Below are 25,921 nucleotides of genomic sequence, written 5' to 3' on the forward strand. Positions count from 1 at the left end.
CGGACCCTTGGGGCCGCGGAGACCGGGCGTCCGGGTTTTGTGCGGCCGCGGCACCCGGCGAGGAGGCGCCTCAGCTCACCATTTGCGCACTTTCTCGATAGCCGCCATGACCCTCTTGATATCATCTTTGGCCCGGCTCCTGGTCTCGGCTCGAACCGACCTGCCCGACATGGTGCTGGCGGCGACAGAGGCTGGGGCCGCGCCGCCGGTCCTGCTCGCGCTCCGCGGCGGCCACACTCGCTCGCTCGCGGCTCACTCACACAGACACTCACACACGCATTCACACACTCACACACACATACACACAAAGCCTGTGCCGCCGCGCGCCGGGCCCAGTGCGCAAGCGCCGGGCGGCAGCTGCACCGAGCGGGGGAGCAGCGCCGCCGCCGCCGCCAGTGCGGCCTCCGGGCCCGGCAGCGCCCCAGGCTCGGGCCGCGCGCCGCGACCCCGGCTTCTGCCCGGGGAAGGCGCCCGGGACCCCGACCCCGGGCGGCGAGGGGGCGCGGCGACCCGGGCCCCCGCGGCCGAGAGGGCACGTGGAGGGGGAAGCGTGGGCCGCGCGCGCGGACAAGTCCTCGGAGGCCGCAGGTGCTGGGGGTCCCTTGGGGAGGGCAGGCTGGCGGGACAGCCAGCCTGGCAGGGCGCGCGTTCTTTGGGAGCCAGCTCGGCTGCCTGTCTCCGGGCCCGGGTTCGTTGTAGCGGTTGCAATAATGCAAGTTTCCTGTGGGGCTCTTGACTTCTCAGAGTTGAAGGCGGCGATTCGGGACGCGAGTTGCTCTTGGAGAGAGTTGAGAAATACGGATCGCTGTTCGTTCGCCCTCTTCCCCGTTTCAACACGCGGGCTGACACCTCGCCGCCCCGACGCTGGGCCCTTTGGCTAAACTAGGATGGAAGGAAGGGGGCCTGTGGCAGATCCCGGGAAACAGTTGGCCGTGCTTTTTAAACAGCTTTCTGCGTAGGAAAAGCTCAGTGACCCTCAGCCTTTTACTAGGTGCCCTTACCTTAAGATCAGGTGCCCTCGCCATAATTAAGATGAGGGGTATGCTGGGGTTTCCGTCAGAGAACTACAATTTAAACTGAAGCTGTTGATGGCACTCCGGATAAGTGCCAGGCTCCGGGAAGGTGAAAAGGACTGGCCAGCCCACGGAGAGGGCTTTTGACAGCAGTTTTCTTCCCATTAGACCTCAGGACAGCCCTGTGGAGGAATAGACGATTATCAGGACAGCCCAGGTGCCCCCACCTTTATGTTTGGCTGCAGCTGTTTAGATCTGACCAGCACCCAGTCGTGCCCCATGAGTGCTCAGGAAAATGAAAGGGGCAGCCTTAGCAATTCCAACGCCAGTCACTTCCAGGTGCAAAACTGAGTCCCGAGGAGTTATGTCCAAGGTCTTAGGCATAACCTACATCTCCAGCTCTCACTCATCCTAATCTCAAGCAATTTCCCCCGAGGTTTGGTTTTTTTTTTTGTAGAAGCTCTAAGGGGGAAGTGTAGAGGGAGACTGCGCGTGTCTTTCCCAGGCATGTCATTTTACTTTTCTGAAACTCAAATTCCTGATGTGAAAATTAAGATAACAGCACTAACCTCAGTGACCCAGCAATTCCAGCCCTAGGTATATACACTCACAAGAATTAAAAGCAGGGACTTAAACAGAAACCTGCACATCAACGTTCATTGCAGCACTTTTCACACCAGCCAAAAGGCAGAAGCAGCTAAAGGCCCATCAACAGATGACTGGATAAACAAAATGTGGCGCATCCATGCAGTGGGGTATTAAGCAGCCATAAAGAGAAATGAAGTCCAGATTCACTACAGCATGGACGAGCCTTGAGAATATTACGCTGAGTGGAGTAAGTCACAAAAGGACAAATGTTATATGATCCCACTTATATGAAATAGACTGTAAATGTACAGAGACCAGAGTTTATTAGTGGTTACCAGAGGTACAGAGAGAGGGAGAGTGGGGAGTCATTGCTTAGGGGGACACTGAGTTTCTGTTAATGGTGGTGGAATAATCTGGAAACGGACAGTGATGATGGTTGTACAACATGATGAACATGATGCCACTGAATTGTACATGTAAAAACTGTTGAATTGGCAAATGTTTTGTTAATATGTCTTTACCACAATAAAAATAAATTTTTAAAAAAGAAAGGCACTTAGAGAATCATCCTGAAGATTATATGGGAAACCATGGAACAGCAGGCCATAAAACAGACGTCTGACTGGATCTAGCCAGCAGATATGTACTTTGGGCTGTGCAGGACTTTTAAAAATATTTTAATTGAAAATAGAAGGATATCATGTCAAAACCCCCAATTGCAATTGGTGAATAGATAAACGAAAATCCTCACGATAGAATATTATTTGGCCATAAAACAAAAGAAGTACAGACATATGCCCCAACATGGATGAATGCTGGAAGGCAGTGGAAGGCAGACACAGAAGGAAAAACACTGTCTGATTCCACTTAAATGAAATACCCACAATAGGCCAATCCATAGAACCAGAAAGCAGATTAGTGGTTGCCAGAGGCTGAGGAGCAGTGGGGATGGGGAGAGACTGCTAATAGGCATGGGGTTTCCTTCTGAAGTGACAAAAAAGTTCTGAAACTAGACAGAGGACGTGGTCGTACAACATTGTGGTTACGCTTAATGCCACTGGATTGTAAACGTTAAAATGACTAAAATGGTCAGTTTTATGTTACTTGTATTTTACCAAAAGGAAAACCCAAATATCCAGCCTATTCAGAAATAGCAGTAGATCTGGCAACACTGGGCCCCCACTGTCCCCATCAAGGGACCACGCTGTGCCCTTCAGACGACGTCCCCCAGTTCACGAGTGTGCTCATCCAACCACTTTACTCATTTGTGTTACCTGTCTGGCCCCTGAAGGTATTTGTGTTTTCGATCCTTGATTAAACTGTAAAACTCTACAAATGTTCTTTACAAATCTAGTATGTCACTTTTTATAGTTTCTTGTCCCCTGAAGATATTTTAGGACTCCTTTATTTTCTTCAACAAAGCGCAGTTGTTTTATAGCCTGAGTCTGATAAATTCTAGCATTTGAAGTAGCTGAGGGTCTGTTTCTGCTAGTTCTTGCTCATGGTATCGTATTTCCTTGTGGTATGCCTGCTTCTTTTTGACCAGGCCAGACATTGTATTTTAAACGTGATTTATAGGAATAATTTGAGGCCTAGGATGAAGTAACTTTCCTTTAGGGATGGTTTATATTTGCTTCTCCCAGGATCCTGAAGGAACTGATGGTCCAGGGCTACCTCAATCCAAGTTCAGGGCTTGTGGTTCCTGGACCACCCGGGCCATGTAAATACAGGCTGCAGGGTGTATAAGTCGAATTTGCTTATTATAACCTATGGGTGGGGTCAGTGATGTACTGCAGCTGGCTCACAGGCTTGCGTTTCCCTCTTCTGTGTTTAGTGACCTCATGTTAATAGCTTGAAGTCAGCCATGGTGAGAATATTTACACTACCAAACCAAAAAACCAAACCCAGTGCTGTCGAGTCGATTCTGACTCATAGCGACCCTATAGGACAGAGTAGAACTGCCCCATAGAGTTTCCAAGGAGCGCCTGGTGGATTCAAACTGCCAACCCTTTGGTTAGCAGCTGTAGCACTTAACCACTATGCCACCGGAGTTTCCATTTACACTACAGCCATGGGCAAATGCTATAAATCAGGATCCTCCTTCCCCTTCCCCACCCAGAGCTGTTTGTTAAACATTTGCCAGTGTACCACCCCACTAATGTCCACTGGGGCCCCAGGTTATTGTGGGGAGAGTCTCCCTCATCACTGCAGCCACCGTGTCAGTCCATCTTGTTAAGGGTCTCCCTCTCTTTTGCTGACCCTGTTCTTTATCAAGCATGATGTCCTTCTCCAGGGACTGGTCCCTCCTGATAACATGTCTGAAGTACTTGAGACGATGTCTCCCCATCCTCGCTTCCAAGGACCAGTCTGGCTATATTTCTTCCAAGACAGACTTGTTCATTCTTCTGGCAGTCCATGGTGTATTCAACATTCGTCACCAACACAATAATTTAAAGGCATCAATTCTACATCTGTCTAACTTATTCGTCATTCAGCTCTCGCGTGCTGAAAACATGGTGGCTTGGGTCAGGAGCAACTTAGTCCTCAAAGTGACATCTTTGCTTTTTAACACTTAAAAGAAGTCTTCTGCAGCAGATTTGCCCAATGCAATACATCATTTGATTCCCTGACTGCTGTTTCCATGGGCACTGATTATGGACACAAGTAAAATGAAATCCTTGACAACTTCAGTATTTTCTCCATTTATCATGATGTTACTTGTTGGTCCAGTTGAGAGGATTTTTGTTTTCTTTTATGTTGAAGTGTAATCCATACTGAAGGCTGTGGTCTTTGATCTTCATCAGTAAGTGCTTCAAGTCCTCTTCACTTTCAGCAAGCAAGGCTGTGTCAGATTACCAGGTGCTTCTAACTAGTTTTAGTCTGGAAGCTCTTGCAAGAGCTGAAACCTGTCCACCAATTTCCTCCTCTTGGTATCTCATACACCAGCAGGGTCACCCTAGGTGGACGGGTTTCAGCTGAACTTTCAGACTAAGACAGACTAGGACGAAGGACCTACTTCTGAAAAAACCAGCCAGTGAAAACCTTATGAATAGCAGCTGAACATCGTCTGATACGGCGCTGGAAGACGAGCCCCTCAGGTGGGAAGAGCTGCCTCCTCAAAGTAGAGTCCACCTTTAATGACGTGGATGGAGCCAAGCTTTCTGCACCTTCATTTACTGATGTGGTACCGCTGGAAACGAGGAGATACAGCTGCAAACATCCATTAATAACCAAAACATGGCACGTACAAAGTATGAATCCAGGAAAATTGGCAGTCCTCAAAAGTGAAATGGAATGCATAAAGATCCATATCCTAGGCATTAGTGAGCTGAAATGGACTGGTATTGGCCATTTTGAATCAGACAATCGTATGGTCTGCTATGCCAGGAATGACAAATTGAAGAGGAATGGTGTTGTATTCATCGTCAAAAAGAACATTTCAAGATCTATCCTGAAGTATAACGCTGTCTGTGATAGGATAATATCCATACGCCTACAAGGAAGACCAGTTAATACGACCATTATTGAAATATGCTAGGATTTGCAAATATCTGCGAGGTGAGAGTGGCCTCTTTGCTGGAGTCTTTTTCGGGGTTCTCTTTTCCCTTCAGTTTCAGCCTGATAATTCCTCACTATCTTTTCAGCACATTGTGGCTTTTCAGATGTTTTTCAATACCTTTTTTTTTTTTTTTCCTAGCCTTCTTAGTTGTTTGAGAGTTAGCCTGAATAACCATTACCAGAGACTGGAAGTTAAGCTCTCTACAAATGTTAGTTATGATTAGACATGGTAGATGAGTGGTCGTAGGGTTACAGAAGCGAGTTACTTAGTTGTGGCTTGTGTCAAATGTCCCAACCTCTCTGTGCTCCCCCTATAACATGGGGATAATGATCACAACTATCTCACAGGCTTGTTATGAGGGTTACACACATTAATATTTGTCAAGCACTTAGAACAGGGCCTGGCACATGTATCCAGGGAAAACCATTCGTTAAATAGGGGACTTGGCCTCTTTATGTCCATTCTAAAACCTGAAATCAAACTGCTCCTGTCTCCTGGGTCGTTCAGTTCAAGTCTAATCCACTCCTGCTGTTAAACATTCCCTGGGATGGAGGCTTGTTTGCCACCGTGGGGTGGAGGAGGCTTCTGTCTCCGGAACGGAGATGTGAAACCATGAGGAAAGGACAGTCCCTGCGCTGGTGCTTCTCTGCTGCTCTGGTCTTCACCTGCGACAGCGGCAGGCAAGCATGTGTTTGCATAAATGGAGGTGCTCAGGTCATTAGCAAGGTCTAGCAAAGGGGGAAAGAAGCCCTGGTAGTGCAGTGGTGAAGCGCTCAGTCAGCAGTCGAACCCACCAGCGGCTCTGCAGGAGAAACGACGTGGTGAACCTGGTGAAACCCTGTGGGGCAGTTCTACTCTCTCATATAGGGTCACTGTGAGTTGGAGTCAGCTTGATGGCATACAAAAACAGCAGCAAAGAGGGAAGGGCACGTTGGTCGTTCAGTGGTAGCTTTCTAGCCTTCCATGAAGTAGACCCGGGCTCAATTCCTGGCCGATGCACCTCATATGCAACCAGCACCTATCTGTTAGTGGTAGCTTGCATGTTGGTATGACACTGAACATGTTTCAGTGGAGTTTCCAGATTAAGACAGAATAGGAACAAAGTCCTGGTGATTACATGCAGAAATGATCGCGCGTATGGTGCTGCTGTGTTCCCCTCTGCACGGGGCTGCCAGGGCCGATTCGATGGCAGCTACAACAAGCAAAGGGAGAAACCTTGAAGACAAAGCTCCAACCACAGCAGGCGATCTAGTCCGTTCAGAAGGAAACTTTCGGGCACGCTGCAGGAAGGGTGTGCATCTAGAACCAAGCATCTGGTCCCCGGCCTCCTTTCATGGAAAAGGAAGCTACAGTCCGGCCAGGCCACAGCCAGTGTGCAGAGTTGGGACCAGAACCCAGTTCTCCCGACTGCAGGCATTGGGCTTCCCCACTCCACTCTGGCTCTTCATGCTGAGTTTCAGACAGGAGGGAGGCCTTGGAATTTTCTGTTGTTGGAAGGAGCCCTGCTGGGGCCAGTAGCTAAAGTGCTCACATGCTAACTGAAAGTTCAGCGGTTCAAACCCACCAGCGGCTCCCCAGGAGAAAGATGTGGCAGTCTGCTTCTGTAAAGATTACAACTTTAGAAATCCTATGGGGCAGTTCTACTTTGTCCTGACTCTTCACTATGAGTCAGAATCGACCCAGTGGAGGGGGGAGGCAGCCTCCCCACTAAAGAAACAAAAAGGGGCCAGTCTCCTTTCCTCTAGGTAGGTAGGTTCAGGGCATGGGTCCCAAACCTTAGCCAGTTCATGGATGGTTCCAGCCATAACTGTGCTTTTTTAAAAATAATATTTATTGAGATATGATTCACATACCATAAAATTCACCCTTTTATAGTATACACTTCGGTGGTTTTTAGTATATTCACAGAGTTGTACAACGGTCACCACAATCAATTTAAGAACATTTTTATCATCTGAAAAAGAAACCCCATATCCATTTGCAGTAATTCCCCCTTCCCTCTCCTCCCAGCCCTCGGCAACCACTAATCTACTTTGTATTTCTAGGAATTTGCTTATTTTGGACATTGCGTATAAATGGAGTCATACAATATATGTCGTCCTTTGTGCCTGGCTTCTTTCGCCTAGCATAACGCTTTCAAGGTTCATCCACGTTGTAACATATATCAGAACTTCATTCCTTTTTGTGGCTGAGTGACGTTCTATTGTGGGAATAGACCACATTTTATCATTCGTCATTTGACTGACGTTGAGTCGTTTCCACTTTTTGGCTATCACCAATAATGCTATGAGTATTTGTGTACGAGTTTTTGTGTTTTCATTTCTCTTGGGTACATACCTAGGAGTGGAACTGCTGGATCATATGGTAACTATTTTTGAAGACCTGCCAAATCATTTCCCACGGCAGCTGCACCATTTTACATCCCACTGGCAATGGTTCAGGGGCCTGATTTTTCCACACCCTCGCCAACACTTGTTAGTGTCTGTCTCTTATTTTTGCCATCCTAGTGGGAGGATCAACTCAATGGCAAAGAGTTTTTTTTTTAGTGGGAGTTGTGTAGTATCTCACTGATTTTGAATTTGACCTTGATTTTTGAAGGAGTGGTGTGGGGTGATGCAGAAATGCTTCACAGCAGGAGTGGTCTTGGGGAGCCTCGGGGTACTGGAGGCATTGAGTGTGCCCAGTGGCGTCCTGGCCTTCTTTAGTTCCTGCTCATTTTCAGAGCTTGCTTCTCCAGTCTTTCCACTGATTCTGTGAGTTACCTGGTAAATAAAGTCCCTTTTCTCTTAAGCTAATCAAAGCCACTGTCTATTGCTACAAACCAAAGATCCTAGTTGATACCGTACCCAAGCAGTCCTACTTCCAGGATGCCTCTTCTCCTGCCACAGTTCTTCCCTTCTCTTCTCCCCGCACAACTGGAGTCCTCTCCTCACTGCGCCACCCAATCCCATGCCTCTAAGATAACCCAATCTGATCCTAACTCTCCCTCTTCACTTTAAGCATCCAGTTTAAGCTGGTTGATGTGGCATTCCAGAACATTCATAACGTGGCCGCTGCCCTCTCTGGGCTGACCTCCTGCCCCCACACCTCAGACACCCTTCAGAATCGTTTGGGATTCCTCAGAGGTCTCATGCCATCTCCCGCCTTTAGAAATGCTGGTCCCTCTGCCTAGATGTCTTTTTTTCATTTACATGATTTCTATTCCACCCTCCCTGACCTCCTCCCCCTGCCCACCCATCTGTTGTGGGTGCTCCCATTGCCCATCACATGATGCTATAGTTGCTGTTGGCTTGTCTCTTTACCTCACTGCAGTACAGCTGTCTTAAGGGCAAGCACCACGCCACGTGCCACGCTGCCCAGCACACACAGTTGGCCTTGAGGTCACTTCTAGGGAGACTCCTTGTGGGCCACAAGCTACTGCCATTCTGCCATCTATCCCAGAGAAGTGTAAGAGGCAGAGGTGACCAACGGGGCATGGAGGAAGGGGTAAGCAGTACTGACTGAAGCTTTGCTCTATTCCGGGCTGCCCGTGGCAATCCCCACGGACTCTGTTGGGTATAGATTTAAATACGATTTCGCAGGAAGGAACGTGGAGTCCCTGGCTGGCTCAGATGGCTAAGCCCTCCACTATGAGCCAAAAGGCTGCCGATTAGAACCCACCCAACAGTGCCTGGGAAGACAGGCCTGGGAATCAGCTCCCAGAAGGTCGCAGCCTTGAAAACCCTGTACAGCACAGTTCTACTCTGCACACATAGGGTCACCATGAGTCGGAACTGACTCGATGGCAACTAACAACAACAGGAAAGGACAGTAAGATCACTGTGAAAATGACATGGTTGATTACCTTTTTTAAAAATGTTGAAATCCCTGGGAACCTTAGAAAGATGAAAAGATGCTGCCTCAAGGCATTAAGATTTTGGGGGCTGACACCTGCTGTCACGGATGGGTCACCCAATGAGCAAGGAACACACAGGCTTCCTTGTGCTTACTTACTAATCTGTAGCACACAATTCCACCTGTTTTTCACGTACTTTGCTCACTGGTTAAGCCACCCCTGGAACTTCCTTCCACTGTGAACTTTTACTTTTGGGTAGCGTCATGAACACACCAAGTTCAGGGCTGACCACACACGACTTCTTTATGGTCTTCCCTGGAATCCTCTGAATGATGGCCCGTCCCACGTTTCTTTGGATATGAAGACGTGAGAATGGCCTGGTCCTCCACTGGGAAAACTTGGCTGGCCTCCATCACGCCTGCCCATTTCTCACATGAAAACGTTCCTATTCAGAGTCCTGGGGAAGGATCATAGAATTACGTAGCGCTGTAGGGATGCTAGAGAGCATGCTAGACTCCTGCCGACCTCGTCTGGAGCCTACAGTGCCCCCTGTGGTCCCACCACACAATCTTGCAGCAGCTCTAGGCTCTGGTGCAGGCCGTCTCCTCCGTCTGGAAATTCCAAGCTCTCTCTTGGCGTGGCTGGCTCCTCATCGTTCAGGTCTGAAATGTCTCATCTTCCGAGATGGTCTCTGACCACCTTTCTAAAACATATTCCCCTCTTGTCATTCCCTCTCATGCGGCCCTGGCCTCTCCCTGTGACTTTGGGCAAATTTGCAATGACAGGTTATGTGTTTAACACGAGCTCCCTGAAGACACGTACCGTGCTGTCTTGTTCCTCCTGAACACCCAGCCCTCACACAGAGCCAGCACACAGTAAAGATGTGCTCAATCCAGGAGTAGATAAATGAACGAAGTCCATCTCTCTCAGATTCTAAATGGAGACTGGAGCCACTGGGCAGCGGCCATGTCCCTACGCTCTCCTTTCACCACTGCCCGGCCTCCCCTTGTCCTCTCGTGTGGAGTGGGCCCAGGCCTGGTGCGCTGGAGGTGTTATCTCAGCTTTGGGTCTTTGGTCCAGAGTTCCGCCCACTGCTCTGGGCTGCTCCTTGGGGAAGGCACCCTGAACGATACTCTAATTGCGGTGAAAATATACATAACGTTTGCCATTTCGGCATTTTTTCCATGCACAATTCAGTGACATTGATTACATTCATCATGTTGTACAACCATCACCACTATCCGTTTCCAATTTTTTCCACCACCCTTAAGAGGAACTCAGTGCACCCTAAGTAATGAGTTCCCCTTTTCCCTTCCCTCCTGCTCCTGGTAATCACTAATAAGCTTTGGTCTCCACACTTCTGCCTATTCTAGATATTTCATGTAAGTAGAATCATATAACATTTGTCTTTCTGTAACTGACTTATTTCGCTCTGCATAATCTTTTCAAGGTTTATTCATGTCGTGGCATGTGTGGGGACTTCATCTCTCTTCATGGCTGAACCAGGTTCCATCGGATGGATATGCCACAGTTTGTTTATCCGTTCATCTGCTGATGGACATTTAGGCCGTTCCCACCTTGTGGTTACTGTGACTAATGCCGCAATGAACACTGCTGTTTGCTTTTTTAGTATTCGTTCAAGCTCAGTTTACAGAGGGTGGTTAGATGATACTTGAGTAGGGTGGCATGCCTCCCGGTGCCCTGTGTCTATTTATGATAGACAGTTTCCATACAGTTGCCTGCTGGGTAACTGCTGGCCGAATCCCTTCAGCACATACTCAAGCCGAGAACCCCAGTGGCCTAGGGCAGCAATGGCTTGAGGACACAGAGTTTTAACAGAAGGCCCTCCTGCTCTGCATTACCCTGAAGCACAGCAGAGGGCCTGTACTGACGAAGGACAGTCAGAGGACCCCAGAGCAGTGGGCACTGACTGGCTTCAGGAGAGTTTGCTCGAGGATTCAGAGGGGGAGGCATGGAAAGAATCCAGGGGTGATAGAGTCAGAGAGGAAGTACGAGTTTCATTTTTTTAAACCACACTTAATTGTGTTTTTGGTGATGGTTTACACAGCAGTTTAGGTTTCCATTCAACCAGTTCTACAGAAATTGTTCAGTGAACTTGGTTATATTCTTCACAACGCATGAACATTCTCATTATTTCTGTTCTCATTGTTCTGTTTCCATTAATCTTGTTTCCCTGCCCTCTTACCTTCTCATCTTTGTTTTAAAGTAATTGTTGACTATTTGTTCTCATATATATATATATATATTTTTTTTTTAAGAGCACAGTACTCACAGGTTATAGTCATCATTTTTTGAGCCAATTTGTTATTCAGCTACAAGGTGACCTCAGAGGTTTGTTTCAGTTCAGGGTTTGAAGAGTACCTCAGGGCAATAGTCCCAGGGAGTCCTCCAGTCTCAAACAGTCCCGTCCTCCAGTCTCAAACAGTCCCGTAGGTCTGGGTTTTTTTTTTTTTTTCCTAACTTTTTAATTTTGAAATCATTTTAGATTTACAGAAGAGCTGTAAAATAGTACACAGAGTGAGAGTTCCCGTATACGCCTCACCCAGCTTCCCCTGAGGCTAGCTGCCATCCAGTCGGCTCTGACTCATGGCAACCTTACATATAATGGAACGAAATGTTGCCTGGCCCCGCACCATCTCCACCATCACTGGTATGTTTGAGTCCATCGTTGCGGCTGTTGTGTCAATCCATCTCATTAAAGGCTTCCCTTGTTTTCACTGACCCTCTACTTTACCAACCATGATGTCCTTTCCCCTAATGCTAACATCTTACATAATTGTGGTGTGTTTATCAAAACTAAGGAATTAACGTCGGTGCAACACTATTGACCAAACTTCAGACCGCATTCGAATTTCCCCAGTTTTTTCACTAACATCTTTCTCTGTTCCAGGGTCCCACCCAGGATCCCACGTTGCATTTTGTCATCACATCTCCTTCATCTTCTCTGATCTGGGACCGTTTCTCAATCTTTCCTTGTTTGTTATGACCCTGACATTTCTGAAGAGCATTCATCAGATATTTTGTGCAAATTCTTTTTATTTGTAAAAGTCTGTTGGAATGAGTAGCCATAGCCTGTGGTCTAGAGCAGGGGTCGGCAAACTATAGCCAGTGGCGCCAAATCTCTGCTGTTTTGGTATAGCTCGTGAGCAAAGAATGGCTTTTACTTTTGAGTGGTTGGAAACAATCAAAAGAATAATATTTCATGATACCTGAAAATTATTATGAAATCCAAATCAAACGTCCATAAATAAAGTTTGACTGGAACACGTCCATGCTCATTCGTTTGCATGTAGTCATACAGCTTTTTTGCTCTATTAACATCAGCCTTGGGGAGCTGCAACCAAGGCCGTATGGCCGGCAACGTCTGAAATGTTTACTCTCCAGCCCTCTACCGAGAAGGTTTGCAGACCCTGGAGGTAGAGGGCCTTTGAGGACCTGGCGTTCACTACTATTCAAAAGCGAAGTCAGCTATTAAAGGAGCATTGAAGTTTCAAGTTCATTCATTTGATCATTCAACAAATATCTACCGAGGGCCCAAACTAGGAGAGACTCCTCTTTTAAAAATTTATTTTATTTTGGTGAAACTATAGGCCCTTATTTGAGTAAATGTTAACTGAGACTAAGTCCCTGGAATGGAAAGAAGTTTCTTCTCCTGAAATGTCTCCCAGCTCTCAGGCACAGTTTCTGCCTTCTGCTGGTAATAACAGTAGCTGCTGTCATATTTTAGGAGCTATGGTGGCACAGTGGTTAAGAGCTCAGCTGTTAACCAAAAGGTCAGCAGTTCGAATCCACCAGCTGCTCCTTGGAAACTCTATGGGGCAGTTCTATTCTGTCCTGTAGGGTCACTATGAGTCCGAATTGACTCGATTGCAATGGGTTTGGTTTTTTCGGTCATATTTTGAGTGGTACCCCATGCCAGCCAGCACTGTTTTACTTGTGCTCTCTCTTTTAATCCTCATGACCACATTAGGGGAGTTCCCGGAGGAAATTGAGGCTTATTAGCCACACCCAAGGTTACACAGGTAGCTATTGGACGGCAGAAGCAGAAAAGGAGACCGGCCAAGGCCATCGGCTTCCAGAGCAGGCACCATGCTGAGAAGGAATCGGGTTGGGGGTCTGGGTTAGGGAGGTGGGGTGGGGGAGGTCCCTAGAAGAACCCTTATTCTCCATGTTCCTGAAAACTAGAAGCAAGAAATCTGGACATATTAGGTCAGCTCGTCAGAGGCCCCATCTGAAATCATATTCTTTTTTTCACAGGGACCTCACAACATGCTTTTTGGTGTTGAGAATTTTGTCCAAAAGTCCTGATGTACAAGCCTCTTCTTCCTCTCTTGCTGTTGTCGCTGCATTGCCATCCCCCTGATGAGCTCTGGGCAGGAAGGCTGCTCCCACGTCTGTGTCTGGGCCGGGGCACTGACACCCTACCTCTCCACCACCCTCCTGGGGCTGACAGGTGCATCTTTTTTCCTCTGTGCCCTTGTCAAACAGGTCAAGAGACCCTAAAACAAAAGCACCTCTGGGACAGGGTCCCCAGGGTGAGAAGGGGCCCCATGAGCCACGTCAGGCTAGGAAGGGAAGTGTGGTTGCCACCAATCCCGCTGCCTGTGGCTATCTTGGCCTTGGTGAATGAGTGTCCATAGCTCAGGACAGAGAGAGATCTCAGCCTGGGTTTGACAGCGGTCCCAGGCCCTGATCAGCCATGGTGGGTCCAGTCGGTCACCGGTTGGTTCTGTCAGAATATGATTATTCCAACGTGTGTCACAGATAAGCACATCAGAATGTGCCAGACCTCGTGAACGAAACCCCAGGTTGGTGTTCAGACTGCATCCAATTCCGAGTCATTTCTTGAGAGAACAACAAGTCATTCGAGAATTTCCTGTTCCCTAATGTGTCCCCAGAATATTTTTAAATGTCTCGGTAATAAAGCTCCCAAGCCCTAAGCAGCTGCAAAATTGCTTCACAAAGCTTATCTCCCTTTTCTTTTTGTATTTTTAAAAAAGAACAAGATGTAAACGAGGTTACCAAGCCCGCGACACACTCCAGTGAGCGCCTGTGGAGCCCTGGCTGGGGTGTCTGGCTGAGGTCACGGTGACACAGACCTGTCTGGAGTAGGTGGCTCTGTTCCCTGCTCCATGGTGTTCCAAAGACTCTCGCCATGCCAGATGCCGACTGGACACTGTGGTGGGTTAATTACTTTTGTGCGTGGCCTTTCTAGCCATGGTCTTATAACTCCCACCCAGGTGATTGTGTGATAGGGTAATGGTGGGTTACCAAGGGGATTGGTCAGTTTCGCCTTAAAAGAGAGCCAATGCCAGAGCAAAGGGAGGAGCCCGCCACCACCAAGGAAGGAGAGACCTGGCAGCAGGAGACGGTGCAGTGGGCTTCCCAGCCAACAGAGAGAAAGCCGAGTGCCTTTGGTCAGAGACAGAGGGCCAGGGAGAGGCTGCCTGTGAGCACAGGTGGGGAGAGGCTATCCTGTTGGAAGAACTGTATCCTCAGTATTCTTAAGCCTGAGCTGTAATTGTTACTTCACTAATAAACCCCATAATCGTGAGTATGGTCTGTGAGCTGAACCCAATAGAGAGTGCTATGGGAGGGACGGTTGGTGTCAGAATTAGTAAAGATGGCAGAGAGGGGAGGCTTGTCTGGCCTCCACCTCATGGGCATCAGCCTTGCACTGTTGATCTTGGTTCTCCTTCCCCCTTGTGGGGTTGGAGGAGGTCAGGCACCTCCCCTACACCGTTTTCTACAGGTACCATGCCACAGGAGCACTGTGCATGAACCGTTTCTCTTACACAGGTCTCTGCTCCTTAGAAAATAACTTTAAGTGGATCAGAACCGTCATCTCAAATGGGAGCTTCTCTGCGGAAGAGCCTGGCTTGGGTGCGAGGGTGCGTCAGAGTGAGCATGTGTGAAGAATAACATTTGAATAACATTGCCTGAAAGAGACACCGTAACCGATGACAAAACTCTGAAATCAGACTATGATTTCCATCTGTTTACACTAAAATGGTACTCTACTTTCAAGGCCAAAATACTGCTATAAACTTGGATATCATGTCCCCTAAATGTCCCAAAAGGAACCCTGATGGTGCAGTGGTTAAGAGCTTGGCTGCTAACCAAAAGGTGTGCAGTCTGAACCCACCAGCCACTCCCACAGGAGAAAAGACCTGGCAGCCTGCTCTCGTAAAGATCACGGCCTGGGAAACCCCATGGAACAGTTTTACTTTGTCCTGTAGGTCGCTATGATTTGGATTCGACTCCGCAGCAACAGATGTTTTTGTTTTTTAAATGCCCTGAGAGTGGGGAGCTGGCCCCTGTTTAGGCCTACTATGTGTTTCTATGCTCAGTGGAGTGTGTGGTATGTGTGTACAGGTGAATCCTACCCAGCAGGCGCACAGTGTGGTTTCTGGTCCAGGTGCAGTGCAGCCAGGGCCTATGGGTGCTTTCTGTGTTCTTGTTTGCAGTTGCCACCGGCGTTAAGCATGGTCGGCGATGCTCTTCGTAACGGCTGCACACAGCTGCTTAGGTGTTTTGCTAATGAGAAGGCACAACCAGGGGCTTTCAGGAGCCCAGCACCCCTTGCACCTCCTCCCCAGCTAACAACTGGCAGTGAGGACTCACGTTTGGCCACATTAGGCCAAGCTGTGGGAGGTACTTCCAGAGAAGGGAAGGGAATAGGCTAAATAACCGTCACTTCCAGGCTTCTGGCTGAGGCTGTCTCTGTCCCCAGAGACCACACCACCCTCTGGGTCCAGAGGCAGATGGACCAGGGTATCCAGCCACACTGACATCAGCTGCCAGTGTTTTTCTTGCCTCTACCCACTTTTCTGTTTCAGAAACAGTAGAACATACAGCTTTGTGAATTCCATGGCTTACCATTTTAATGCCTACAAATTCAAAGATTATAGAGTAAGGATACGGAAGTATAAGGAAAGCAGCGCCTCTTGGGGGGAAAAAGACAAAACACAAAGTCCTTTGTGCTACCAATATTCCTTATACTTCACGGACCATATGATCTTGTCCGGAATCTTCTGAAATGGTTAAGCCAAGAATTTGAGTCGTGAATACTTCTGCTGTGATTTCGTCCGGGAGTGCTTCTTCAAGGCAAATTTCTGCACCTAGACAAACAAGATAAGAAAACCAAATGCCTTCACAACCATTAGCTTTCTAACTCAGACACACTTTCTAAAAACACAAGGAAATAATACTAAAAGAGTGAAAGGTGTTTTGTGCTATTGTTTGGTTTTGACGCCTTACAAACCCTTGGGTAGAAATCGGTTAAAATCCTTCCTTCACTGAATTGAGGCCGTTAACCAAATCTTTGCAAACCGCGTTGGAAAGTTTTCGCTGTTGCTGTTGTCAGCTGCCATCAAGTCGGCCCCTGGCTCACAGTGTCCCGGTGCACAAAGGAACAAAATGCCACCCTGTCCTCCACCATCCCCATGATCGGCTGCATATTGGACTGCTGCGATCCATTTGGTTTTCAAGATTTTCAGAAGTCAATCACCAGGCCTTTCTTCCTAGTCTGTCTCAATCTGGAAGCTCTCCTGAAACCTGTTCAACATCATAGCAACATGCAAGCCTCTGCCGATGGACAGTGCACTGGCCGAGAACTGAACCTGGGTTTCCCACGTAGAAGGTGAGAATTCTACCACTGCACCACCACTGCCCTCATCAGCCTTAACTACACGGTATCATTGATTTTGCTGCCATGAGATAGTTAAGAACATTAACCAAAAACCCACTGCCATCAAGTCGATTCTGACTCATAGCGACCCTATAGGACAGAGTAGAGCTGCCCCATAGAGTTTCCAAGGAGCGCCTGGTGGATTTGAAATGCCGACCTCTTGGTTAACAGCCGTAGCACTTAACCACTACGCCAACACGGTTTCCCAAGAACATTAAATATATACCAGTTTGGAAAGTTAAACATCTGAAGGACGTAAGGGGATAGGTTGGGGATCTTGAACCAGATGCAAGGTTGGAAATGACCCATGAGGTAGCAGAGTCTAGATCCACTGGAGTCTTGGACTTTTGTTTAGGCTGAAATTGGAAAAGGACAGTAAAAGGAGAGGGAGAAGGCCAACTGGGGAGGAATCTCTGCTCCTCCCTACACACTCAGGCCTGGGGTCACTGGGCAGAGCCCCCTGGCTGGGCAGTGGAGATGCCCCAGTACAAGCTAGCCCCAAGAGCTGTTTGGGGTGGTTCCTTCTGAGCTTCAGTTCATAACCCTAACTTCTGGCCCATTTTTTCACTCTCCAGTGACTAAGGAAGAAGGTGGGAGTGCTCAGGCTCCAGCCAGACGAGAGAGGAGGAGGATCTCTAAAACCTTTACAGTTCTGACACTGTCCTTGTGCAGCCACCATGTTTCCTTATCCAGGTCCCTCTGGACCTATGTCTTCTTCTGAAACAACTTCCATATGGTATCCTCTGATTGGGCCGATATTCACCCACCCAAACTGGAAAGATGAAGACCAGGTCAGTGGACAAAAGGGAAAAGCAAGGCCGGAAGACACAAAGGAGGCAGTGAGCCCGGGAACAAAAGCTTTCGTCTCTCCGATGTGACCACTGCTCCCTTGGTCTTTTCATAACTCATTCATGTAGGATTCTGTCATGCACATGGGATTGAGGACAGCATCTTGCACCCGTCAAGAGAGAGAAACGCACTTAAGTCTACAACAAAGGAGTGAGTCACGGCTACATGCCCGGACAAAGCAGGCCACAGTACCTTTGAAAGAGGTGGTTGCAGGCTCCAATTTCCAGCCCTCTGGGTTCATGCCAAACAGCGTGGCAAAGCAATCCAACATCTCCTCCTGCGTCATGTGTTCACCTGGGTATCAGAAAGGAGAAGGGGGCAGCTGAGCTCCGGGGGCTCAGCATGAGGTCAGAGCTTAATAGTATCATTCCAAGGTCTTAGAATTATTTTGCTCCTTCCTTTTCTTTAGACCCAGAGACAATCTAGAGAGTTCCAGGTTACTGTCACATAGGCATCCTTGTTGTTGTTAGCTGCCATCAAGTCGGTCCTCGACTCTGAGTGACCCCATATGCAATGAAACTAAACGCTGGCCAGTCCTACACCATCCCCTTGACTGGCTACAGATCAGACTGGTGTGATTCTTAGGTTTTCACTGGCTGGTTTTCAGAAAGAGATTGCCAGGCCTTTCTTTCTAGTCAGTCTGAATCTAGAATTTCCAGTGAAACCTATTCAGCATCATAGCAACATGCAAGCCTCTACTGACATGTGGCTATACATGAGGTGCCCTGGCCAGGAATCGAACCCAGATCTCCCTCTCGGAAGGTGAGAATTCTACCACTGAACCACTAATGCCCCTTAGGCATCCTTAAAAAAAAAAACAAGCTCGTTGCCATGGAGTCAATTCCGACTCATAGTGACCCTACAGGCCAGAGGAGAACTGCCCCATATGGTTTCCAAGAAGCAGCTGGTGGATTCAAACTGCCAACCTTTTGGTTAGCAGATGGATCCTTAACCACTGTGCTACCAGGGCTCCTATGCTTCCTTATGTGGTACTAAAAGTGGGAAAATTAAACCAAGGAAAATACATTAAGCCTGGGATAATACGTGGAGGCTTGTATATAGAAATAAAAAAAAGCAGCCAATAAATGCTCAGTTTGACGAGATGAAAATATCACCCACAGAGGAAGTCCACCCGACATCCTCGTGTGAAATAAGGAGGAAAATCTTCGGGAAAAATATAAAACTATACTTTGGTGTGGTCTTCTCTCACAACTGCATCCTGATCTTACAATGGCCCTGAGGGGTCAGTGGGCTGGCGTTTTTATTCCCATTTCACGAATGAGGATGCTGAGTCTTGCAGAGCTTCAGGGACGTGGGACCTACGTGGCATTCTTCTGAGTCCCAGTCTGCATCCTTCCCTTTGCCCACGGCTGCCAGATTTGTGGTCAGCAAGCCGCATCCCTCACACAGGAAACCTGGTCAGGTTTCATGGCACACGGAGGCCCCTGGGAGCCTGTCTCCCCAACTCTGCTCTCCAGCGGGAACGGCCCAATGATGTCACCAGATACCGGTATTTATGTACTTACCTTTTGTTAGAAGCAGTCTCAAGAAATCCTCTCTTTGAATAACCTTCTTTCCTTCTGAATTGGTGTAACCCAGGACCTCAAAGCTGTGCCGGATACCACTCATGGTGTTACCAAAAGGTGGCCGGTGATTAATGTAAACTTTAAGGAAATCTGGTAAGTTTATTTTATCGACAAGCTTTCCAGTGTCTACATACTCTCCAAATTTGATTTCGTTAAACATATCGTCAATCTAGGGAAGAGGTTAAAAAAAGAGACCATGGTAAACAGAAAAGGCAATTTGATAAACTTCTAAAAATTGGAGAGGAACAGACCTACGTTCACGGTTAGCTTACTATGTGCCCAATTTGTCAGTACTATTAGAACTAGCACAAATAATGATATCATTTTATCACCTTTCACCTGAGCACCTCACAGCATATCAACTACTTCACTGAAATTAAACCCTTTTGTGCTTCAAGAAAGTAAAAAGACAACCCACAGAATGTGAGAAAATATTTGTAGATCATTTATCTAATAAGGGATTTGTATCCAGGATATATAAAGAACTCTTACAACTCAATAATAAAATGACAAATAAATCAGTTTAAAAAATGGGCAAGCCGTGTGGAGCAAGGGAGAATGAAGAAAACCAAAGATACAAGACAAAGTTTAGTCCAAAGGACTAATGGACCACAACTACTACAGCCTCCACCAGACTGAGTCCAGCACTAGATGATGCCCAGCTACCACCACCAACTGCTCTGACAGGGATCAAAATAGAGGGTCCCGGACAGAGGTGGAGAAAAATGTAGAACAAAATTCTAACTCACATACACACACACAAAAAAAGACCAGACTTACTGGTCTAACAGAGACTGGAGAAACCCAAAGAGTATGGCCTCTGGACACCCTTTTAGCTCAGTAATGAAGTCACTGCTGAGATTCACCCTTCAGCCAAAGATTAGACAGGCCCATAAAACAAAACAAAAGTAAATGGGCATGCCAGTCTGGGGGCAGGGATGAGAAGGCAGGACAGGACAGGAAAGCTGGTTACCGGGAACCCAAGGTTGAGAAGTAGAGAGTGTTAACATGTGGGGTTGGCAACCAATGTCAAAAACAATAAATGTATTAAATTGTTTAATGAGAAACTAGTCTGCTCTGTACGCCTTCATGTAAAGTACAATTAAAAAAAATTTTTTTTAATGGGCAAAGGATTTGTATAGGTATTTCTTCAAAGAAGACATACGTATGGCCAATAAGCACATGAAAGAATGCTCAGTATCTTTAGCCATCAGAGAAATGGCAATCAAGCCACAATGAGATACCACTTCACACTCACTAGGATGGCTATCATAAAAAGACAGACAGTAACAAGTGTAGACAAGGATGTAGAGAAACTGGAAATCTCATACATTGCTGGTGGGAATATAAAATGGTACAGCCACTTTGGAAAACAGCTTGGCAGGGCCTCAAAAGGTTAAACATAGTTACCATATAATCCAGCAATTCTACTCCTAGCTATACACCAAAGAAAAATAAAAACATACATCCACACAAAAACTTATACACAAATATTCATAGCACCATTATTCATGATGCTATGAAGTAGAAACAACTCACAGTCCATCAACTGATGAATGGGTAAATAAAATATAGTACATCCAAACAATGGAATATTATTCAACCATAAAAAGGAATGAAGTTCTGATGCATGCTACAGCATGAATGAACCTTGAAAACCTCATGCTAAAGTGAAGGAAGCCAGTCACAAAAGACCACATATTGTATGACTCCATTTATATGAGATGTTCAGAATAGGGAAACCTGTAGACAAAGGAAGTAGATGAGCAGTTTCCAAGGGTTGGGGAGAAGGGGCTGGGGGAGATAGGAAGTGACTGCTAAGGGGTACAGGGCTTTTTTGTTACTGGGTGGAAACCCCAGGTTCCTGCCTGGCATGACTTGTATTGGCCAATAAATGAGAGACCAAGGTGAGAGAACAAAAAGGCATATTTATCTCATACAAGGAAATGGAGTCAGTCGGTGCTTAGTGCTGCCAAGACTGGAAGGGGTTTACAAGTAGAGAGTTCATACAAGTTACGTCAGCAGCAGTGTTAGTCATACTACGCAGGTGCAATGGGGTTTACATATAACCTCCAAGAAAAGCAGGATTCAGATGCAAAGCTGGGGATGGGGAGCCAGCAAAGGAAATGATTTTGCAATAAAACATAGTAGGGGAGGAAGCCAGGCAAAGAATACGGCACTGTGGGGGCTCTGTCTCACTTTTCTCAGGTGATGGAAATGTCCCAACCGTTCTAAAATCAATCTAAAGTTGATTATGGTGATGATCACACAACTCTGAATATACTATAATGCACTAAGTCGTACACTTTAAATAAGTGAATTATATGGTATGTGAATTATATCTCAAAAAATCTTTTTTTTTTTTTAATTTTTATTGTGCTTTAAGTGAAAGTTAACAAATGAAGTCGGACTCTCATACAAAAAGTTATAAACACCTTGCTGTATACTCCTAATTGCTCTCCCCCTAATGAGACAGCACACTCCTGCCCTCCTCTGTTTCTTTTCGAGTCCATTTGGCCAGCTTCTGACCATCTCTACCCTCTCATCTCCCCTTCAGACAGGAGCTGCTCACATAGGCTCATGTGTCTACTTGATCCAAGAAGCTCACTCTACACCAGTATCATTGTCTATCCCAAAGTCTAGTCCAATCCTTGTCTGAAGAGTTAGCTTTAGGAATGGTTCCTGTCTTGGGCTAACAGAAGGTCTGGGGACCATGACCTCTGAGGTCATTTTAGCCTCAGTCAGGCCATTAAGTCTGGTCTTCATCCCACAGATCCTCTGCTCCCTCAGGGGTTCTTTGTTGTCTATTTTTAAATAAATTAAAAAAAAAAAACCATTACCCAACTAAATAAGAAAATGACTAATACCTTAGCCTCTGCTGATGTGCTCCTTCCCTATGCCCCTCGTCACACCCCCTGTGTCACCATGATCTGAATTTTCTATTTCTCACCCCTCCACGATTTCATAGTTTTATTGTAGGTGTATGTATCCATAGCCCATACAGTTTATTCTTGTTTTAAAGACACTTAAAAGGAGGTAAATAATTTTAAACCTAGTCACTTGTTGGTCTAGTACTCAAGTTATAGGGTCACCCACACAGTTACAGCATACTTGTTGTTATTGTTGTTGTTAGGTGCTGTTGAGTCGGTTCCAACTCATAGCGACCCTATGTAAAACAGAATGAAACACTGACTGGTCCTTCACCATCCTCACAATCGTTGTATGCTTGAGCCCGTTGTTGCAGGCACTGTGTCAGTTCATCTTGTTGAGGGTCTTCCTCTCCTTCGCTGACCCTCTACCTGACCAAGCATGATGTCCTTTTTCCGGGACTGGTCCCTCCTGATAACATGTCCAAAGTATGTGTGACGTAGTCTAATCATCCTTGCTTCTAAGGAACATTCTGGTTGTACTTCTTCCAAGGCAGATCTGTTCATACTTCAGGTGGTCCATGGTATACTCAGTATTCTTTGCCAACACCACAATTCGAAGGCGTCAATTCTTCGGTCTTCCTTATCCATCGTCCAGCTTTTGTATGCATATGAGGCTATTGAAAACATCATGGCTCGGGTAAGTTGCACCTTAGCCTTCAAGGTGACATCTTCGCTTTACAACACTTTAAAGAGGTCTTTTGCAGCAAATTTGCCCAATGTGTCTTTTGATTTCTTGACTGCTGCTTCCATGGGTATTGATCTCATATGACCCGCAAATGAGTGTTGATCGTGGATCCAAGTAAAATGAAATCCTTGACAACTTGAATCTTTTATCCATTTATCATGATGTTGCTTATACTGTAAGCTCATTTAATTTTTATTTCTGTTCATTTTCAGACTTTTGTTGCTTATACCCATGTGCCTATATGAATCAAATAGAAAATGTGATAATTTTTGACTCCATCTAAGTAAGAACAGAACTGTTAGATGTTGGCTCTCTGATTCCAAGAATGTTAAAATAATCTAAAGCTGAGCTGTATCAGGCCACCTCACTGAGACACCAGCCTCTGGGTACCATTACCAACCCCCAACTTGTAAGTAGAGTAGCATGAGCCACCTCCCTTTCTAACTGGTTTCTCCAGATGTTTTTAAGGCAATTAGCCAACTTCCTGTCCAAGATAAGAAAAACAAGAGGCTGGGGTGTACAGACCACAGAACCAGTTAAGACCAATCTGGCCCATGTGACATGTCCAGAACCATTAACCCCATCCTCTGGGTGACCCCGGAGCTTTTCTCCTGCTGGATGGAACCAAACTTTAGCGGCCCAAGACTGGGAGAAGACATTCAGAAGTGAGGAGTCTGGGCCTAAGATCCGGTTTGAGAGAGCCCCCCAGCCTTTTGGACTGAGCAAGTGCAGATGAGGGAACTGCCCCAGGAACATCCTTTTCAGGCCAGACCAATCAACGACCTTGCTTGTTTCCCCAGGGCCCTTCCCCTAATAAATACTGTTTCAGCCATTATTCAGGGAGCCATCTCAGCGACGCAAGTTCCAGTGTGCTCCTTTGCTTGGCCAACCAAATAAAGCTGCTGCTTCTGCTTTCACTCATTTTGTATCTCTATGGCCAACCCAAGAGGACCTGGAACAGTCCAGTAACATCATCTCTGATCGTGTACACCTCATCACCAAACCAAAGCTGTAATCCAGGCTCCTAAATACCATTATGGTAACAGTCTCCTTCCCACCATTCGCAGAAGACCCAGGTGATGGTGCTACTGCCACCAGCCCCCAAAGAACTGGGGCCCATGAAGTTTCTACGTGCTCATTCTTTGCATTTTTTAAAAATAATAATTTTAATAATTTTTTTCCTCTTGATTTTGAGTGTCATCCACATTTTCTAGGATGAGCGAAGACTGTAAAGAGAGTTTGATTACAGGGCAGGCCAGCCCAGAAGGCTCCTGGAGGGCTGGTCTGGTCAGGGGGCTGACCTGTCCAGATTCCTGTGGAAAACTGGTGCTGGCTAACGCGGGGCTCCACGTGGGACTCCCTGTGTAACTGGCAAAAAGCAAGAGAGAGAGAAATATAATACAAATTAAAAAATAAAAAGACACTCCTCATGCCGTCAGCCTTTCCCTGCGCGGTATTTCTGTACCGTGCACATTGGCGTCGGCTGAGATTCAGAAGCCTGAATTATGCGTGGGAAACACTAGGAGTAATTTATTTTAGCATCTCCATTTGAAACTTCTTAATATGTCTCCCAGTAAAGTATGGGGTTCGGAATGTTATGAAGAGAGAGAATAAGAGCCATAGAAAAGTGGGAAATAATTTGCCCTTTTTTTTTTCCTCAGAACATGAATTGTATTTTGGTTTCTGGTAGTATCAGAAAGTGAATCTATATTGGTGCAGTATTATCAGTAGGTAACCCATTTCTGGATTGGCACATTAGCCACAAGCATGGACTCGAACATGCTGGAGACTGTGAGGCTGCTGCAGGACTTGGCAACATTTCATTCTATTGTACATAGTGTTGCCACGAGTCGGAGCTGACTCCACGGCACCTATCTATCTATCTCTGTCTAACCAATTTCTCCCTAGGTAGAACAAAAATGTAAAGAGCACCGGTATGAAGCAAAGCAAAGTGTCAGCCTGTCTAGGCACCCTGGTGTCTTGATCTGTTTCCAATTATTAAGAAGAAAATACAAAGCTCTTGCAATCCAGCCATACATTTGGTGAAAGTTTTGGTTCATCTTCTTCCCGTTTCTTTCCATGCATATAAAATGTATGTGCATATTTCTGCAAAATTGGTATCATATGTACACAGAGTTTTGTATCCTGGCTTTTTCCTTTAGCACTGTATCATAGGAATCACCCAGCATTTTCAAAGAAGCCACATATTCTGAAGGCAATAGTCAAGCCTTTTGACAAGTGAACTGTAAATGATACTACAGAAGTAGCCTTAGGTAGTAACACTGCCCAATTGTCAACAGTGACTCTAAAGCCAAGATGACAGGGTAAGGGGACAGGGAAACCAGATTACTGAAAGCAAAACATCCAGAAGGGAATTAAAAGAGAAAGTTAAAACATAGTGAAAAACGTAACCAATGTCTCTGAACAATTTGTGTAGTAATTGTTAAATGGGAGCCTAATTTGCTGTGTAAACTTTCACTGAAAACACTATGTATATATGTACATATATACACATACATATTTTAAAGTGGTAACACTGTTTCATATGTAACATTTATTGAGTTTATATATTATGTACAATTGCACGTTAACACATAAATAAACCACTTCCTAGTAGCATGTTATTTATATACTGTAATATATAATTTTCATAGTATTATTATATACATATGCTACTATTTTTACTCTAGCCAATAGAAAATACATACATATGCTACTATTTTTACTCTAGCCAATAGAGACTGTGGCTAAAAGGATGATCTTTGCTGGCAGACCTAGGTTCACATGCTGGCTCTGCCATTTTCTAGCTGTGTGACCTTGAGTGAGTTACTTACATTCCTTATCATCAGTTTCCTCATCTTGAAAATAGGAGTAATACGGTAACATGTATACATTGGACTAGTTTATTTACATATTTATTTTATTGTGGTAAAATATCTATAACACAAAATTTTGCATTTTAGTCATTTTTAAGTGTACAGTTCAGTGGCATTAATTACATTTACAATGGAAATAATTTGGAAAAGGCTGTCAAGAATGGTGGCACAACTTGAAGAACGTAACAAATGTCACTGAATTGTACATGTAGAAATTACTGAAGCAGCTTATGTTTTGTTGTGTGTATTTTCACACATGCAAAAAAATTGCACTCACGATGTTGTGCAA

General features: G+C 46.0%; 2 protein-coding genes and 1 long non-coding RNA gene across 8 annotated transcripts in view; 1 reads left to right on the plus strand and 2 right to left on the minus strand.

Moving 5' to 3' along the window:
* The window catches only part of BCL7A (BAF chromatin remodeling complex subunit BCL7A), a 33,063-nt gene extending 32,769 nt beyond the window's left edge, over nt 1-294 (minus strand). Inside the window, exon 1 of one of the 4 annotated variants that reach the window (XM_023539255.2) lies at nt 80-294. In XM_023539255.2, coding sequence (XP_023395023.1) covers nt 80-171 — 92 coding nt within the window. In that variant the 5' untranslated portion in view covers nt 172-294. The remainder of the gene's footprint in view (nt 1-79) is intronic. The other 3 variants (XM_023539256.2, XM_003420293.4, XM_003420294.4) reach the window with 3 other exon arrangements.
* A 109-nt stretch (nt 295-403) lies between these two features.
* On the plus strand, nt 404-17,752 carry LOC104846891 (uncharacterized). 3 transcript variants are annotated; one of them, XR_010318567.1, is made up of 6 exons: nt 404-588; nt 11,502-11,666; nt 13,274-13,469; nt 14,017-14,197; nt 14,816-16,658; nt 17,282-17,752. It is a non-coding gene; the product is annotated as an uncharacterized LOC104846891 (long non-coding RNA). The 3 variants fall into 3 exon arrangements; XR_002783699.2 differs by having other exon boundaries at nt 14,816-15,028; XR_010318568.1 differs by lacking the exon at nt 404-588 and adding an exon at nt 603-1,848.
* CFAP251 (cilia and flagella associated protein 251) overlaps nt 16,013-25,921 on the minus strand; it is a 95,633-nt gene continuing 85,724 nt past the window's right edge. The window contains exons 19-21 of the mRNA XM_010599893.3: nt 19,082-19,310; nt 17,748-17,849; nt 16,013-16,137 (exon numbers count right to left, since the gene is read on the minus strand). Coding sequence (XP_010598195.2) covers nt 16,013-16,137; nt 17,748-17,849; nt 19,082-19,310 — 456 coding nt within the window. The remainder of the gene's footprint in view (nt 16,138-17,747; nt 17,850-19,081; nt 19,311-25,921) is intronic.

The sequence above is a fragment of the Loxodonta africana genome, chromosome 19, assembly GCF_030014295.1.
Source record: "Loxodonta africana isolate mLoxAfr1 chromosome 19, mLoxAfr1.hap2, whole genome shotgun sequence".
Lineage (NCBI taxonomy): Eukaryota > Metazoa > Chordata > Mammalia > Proboscidea > Elephantidae > Loxodonta > Loxodonta africana.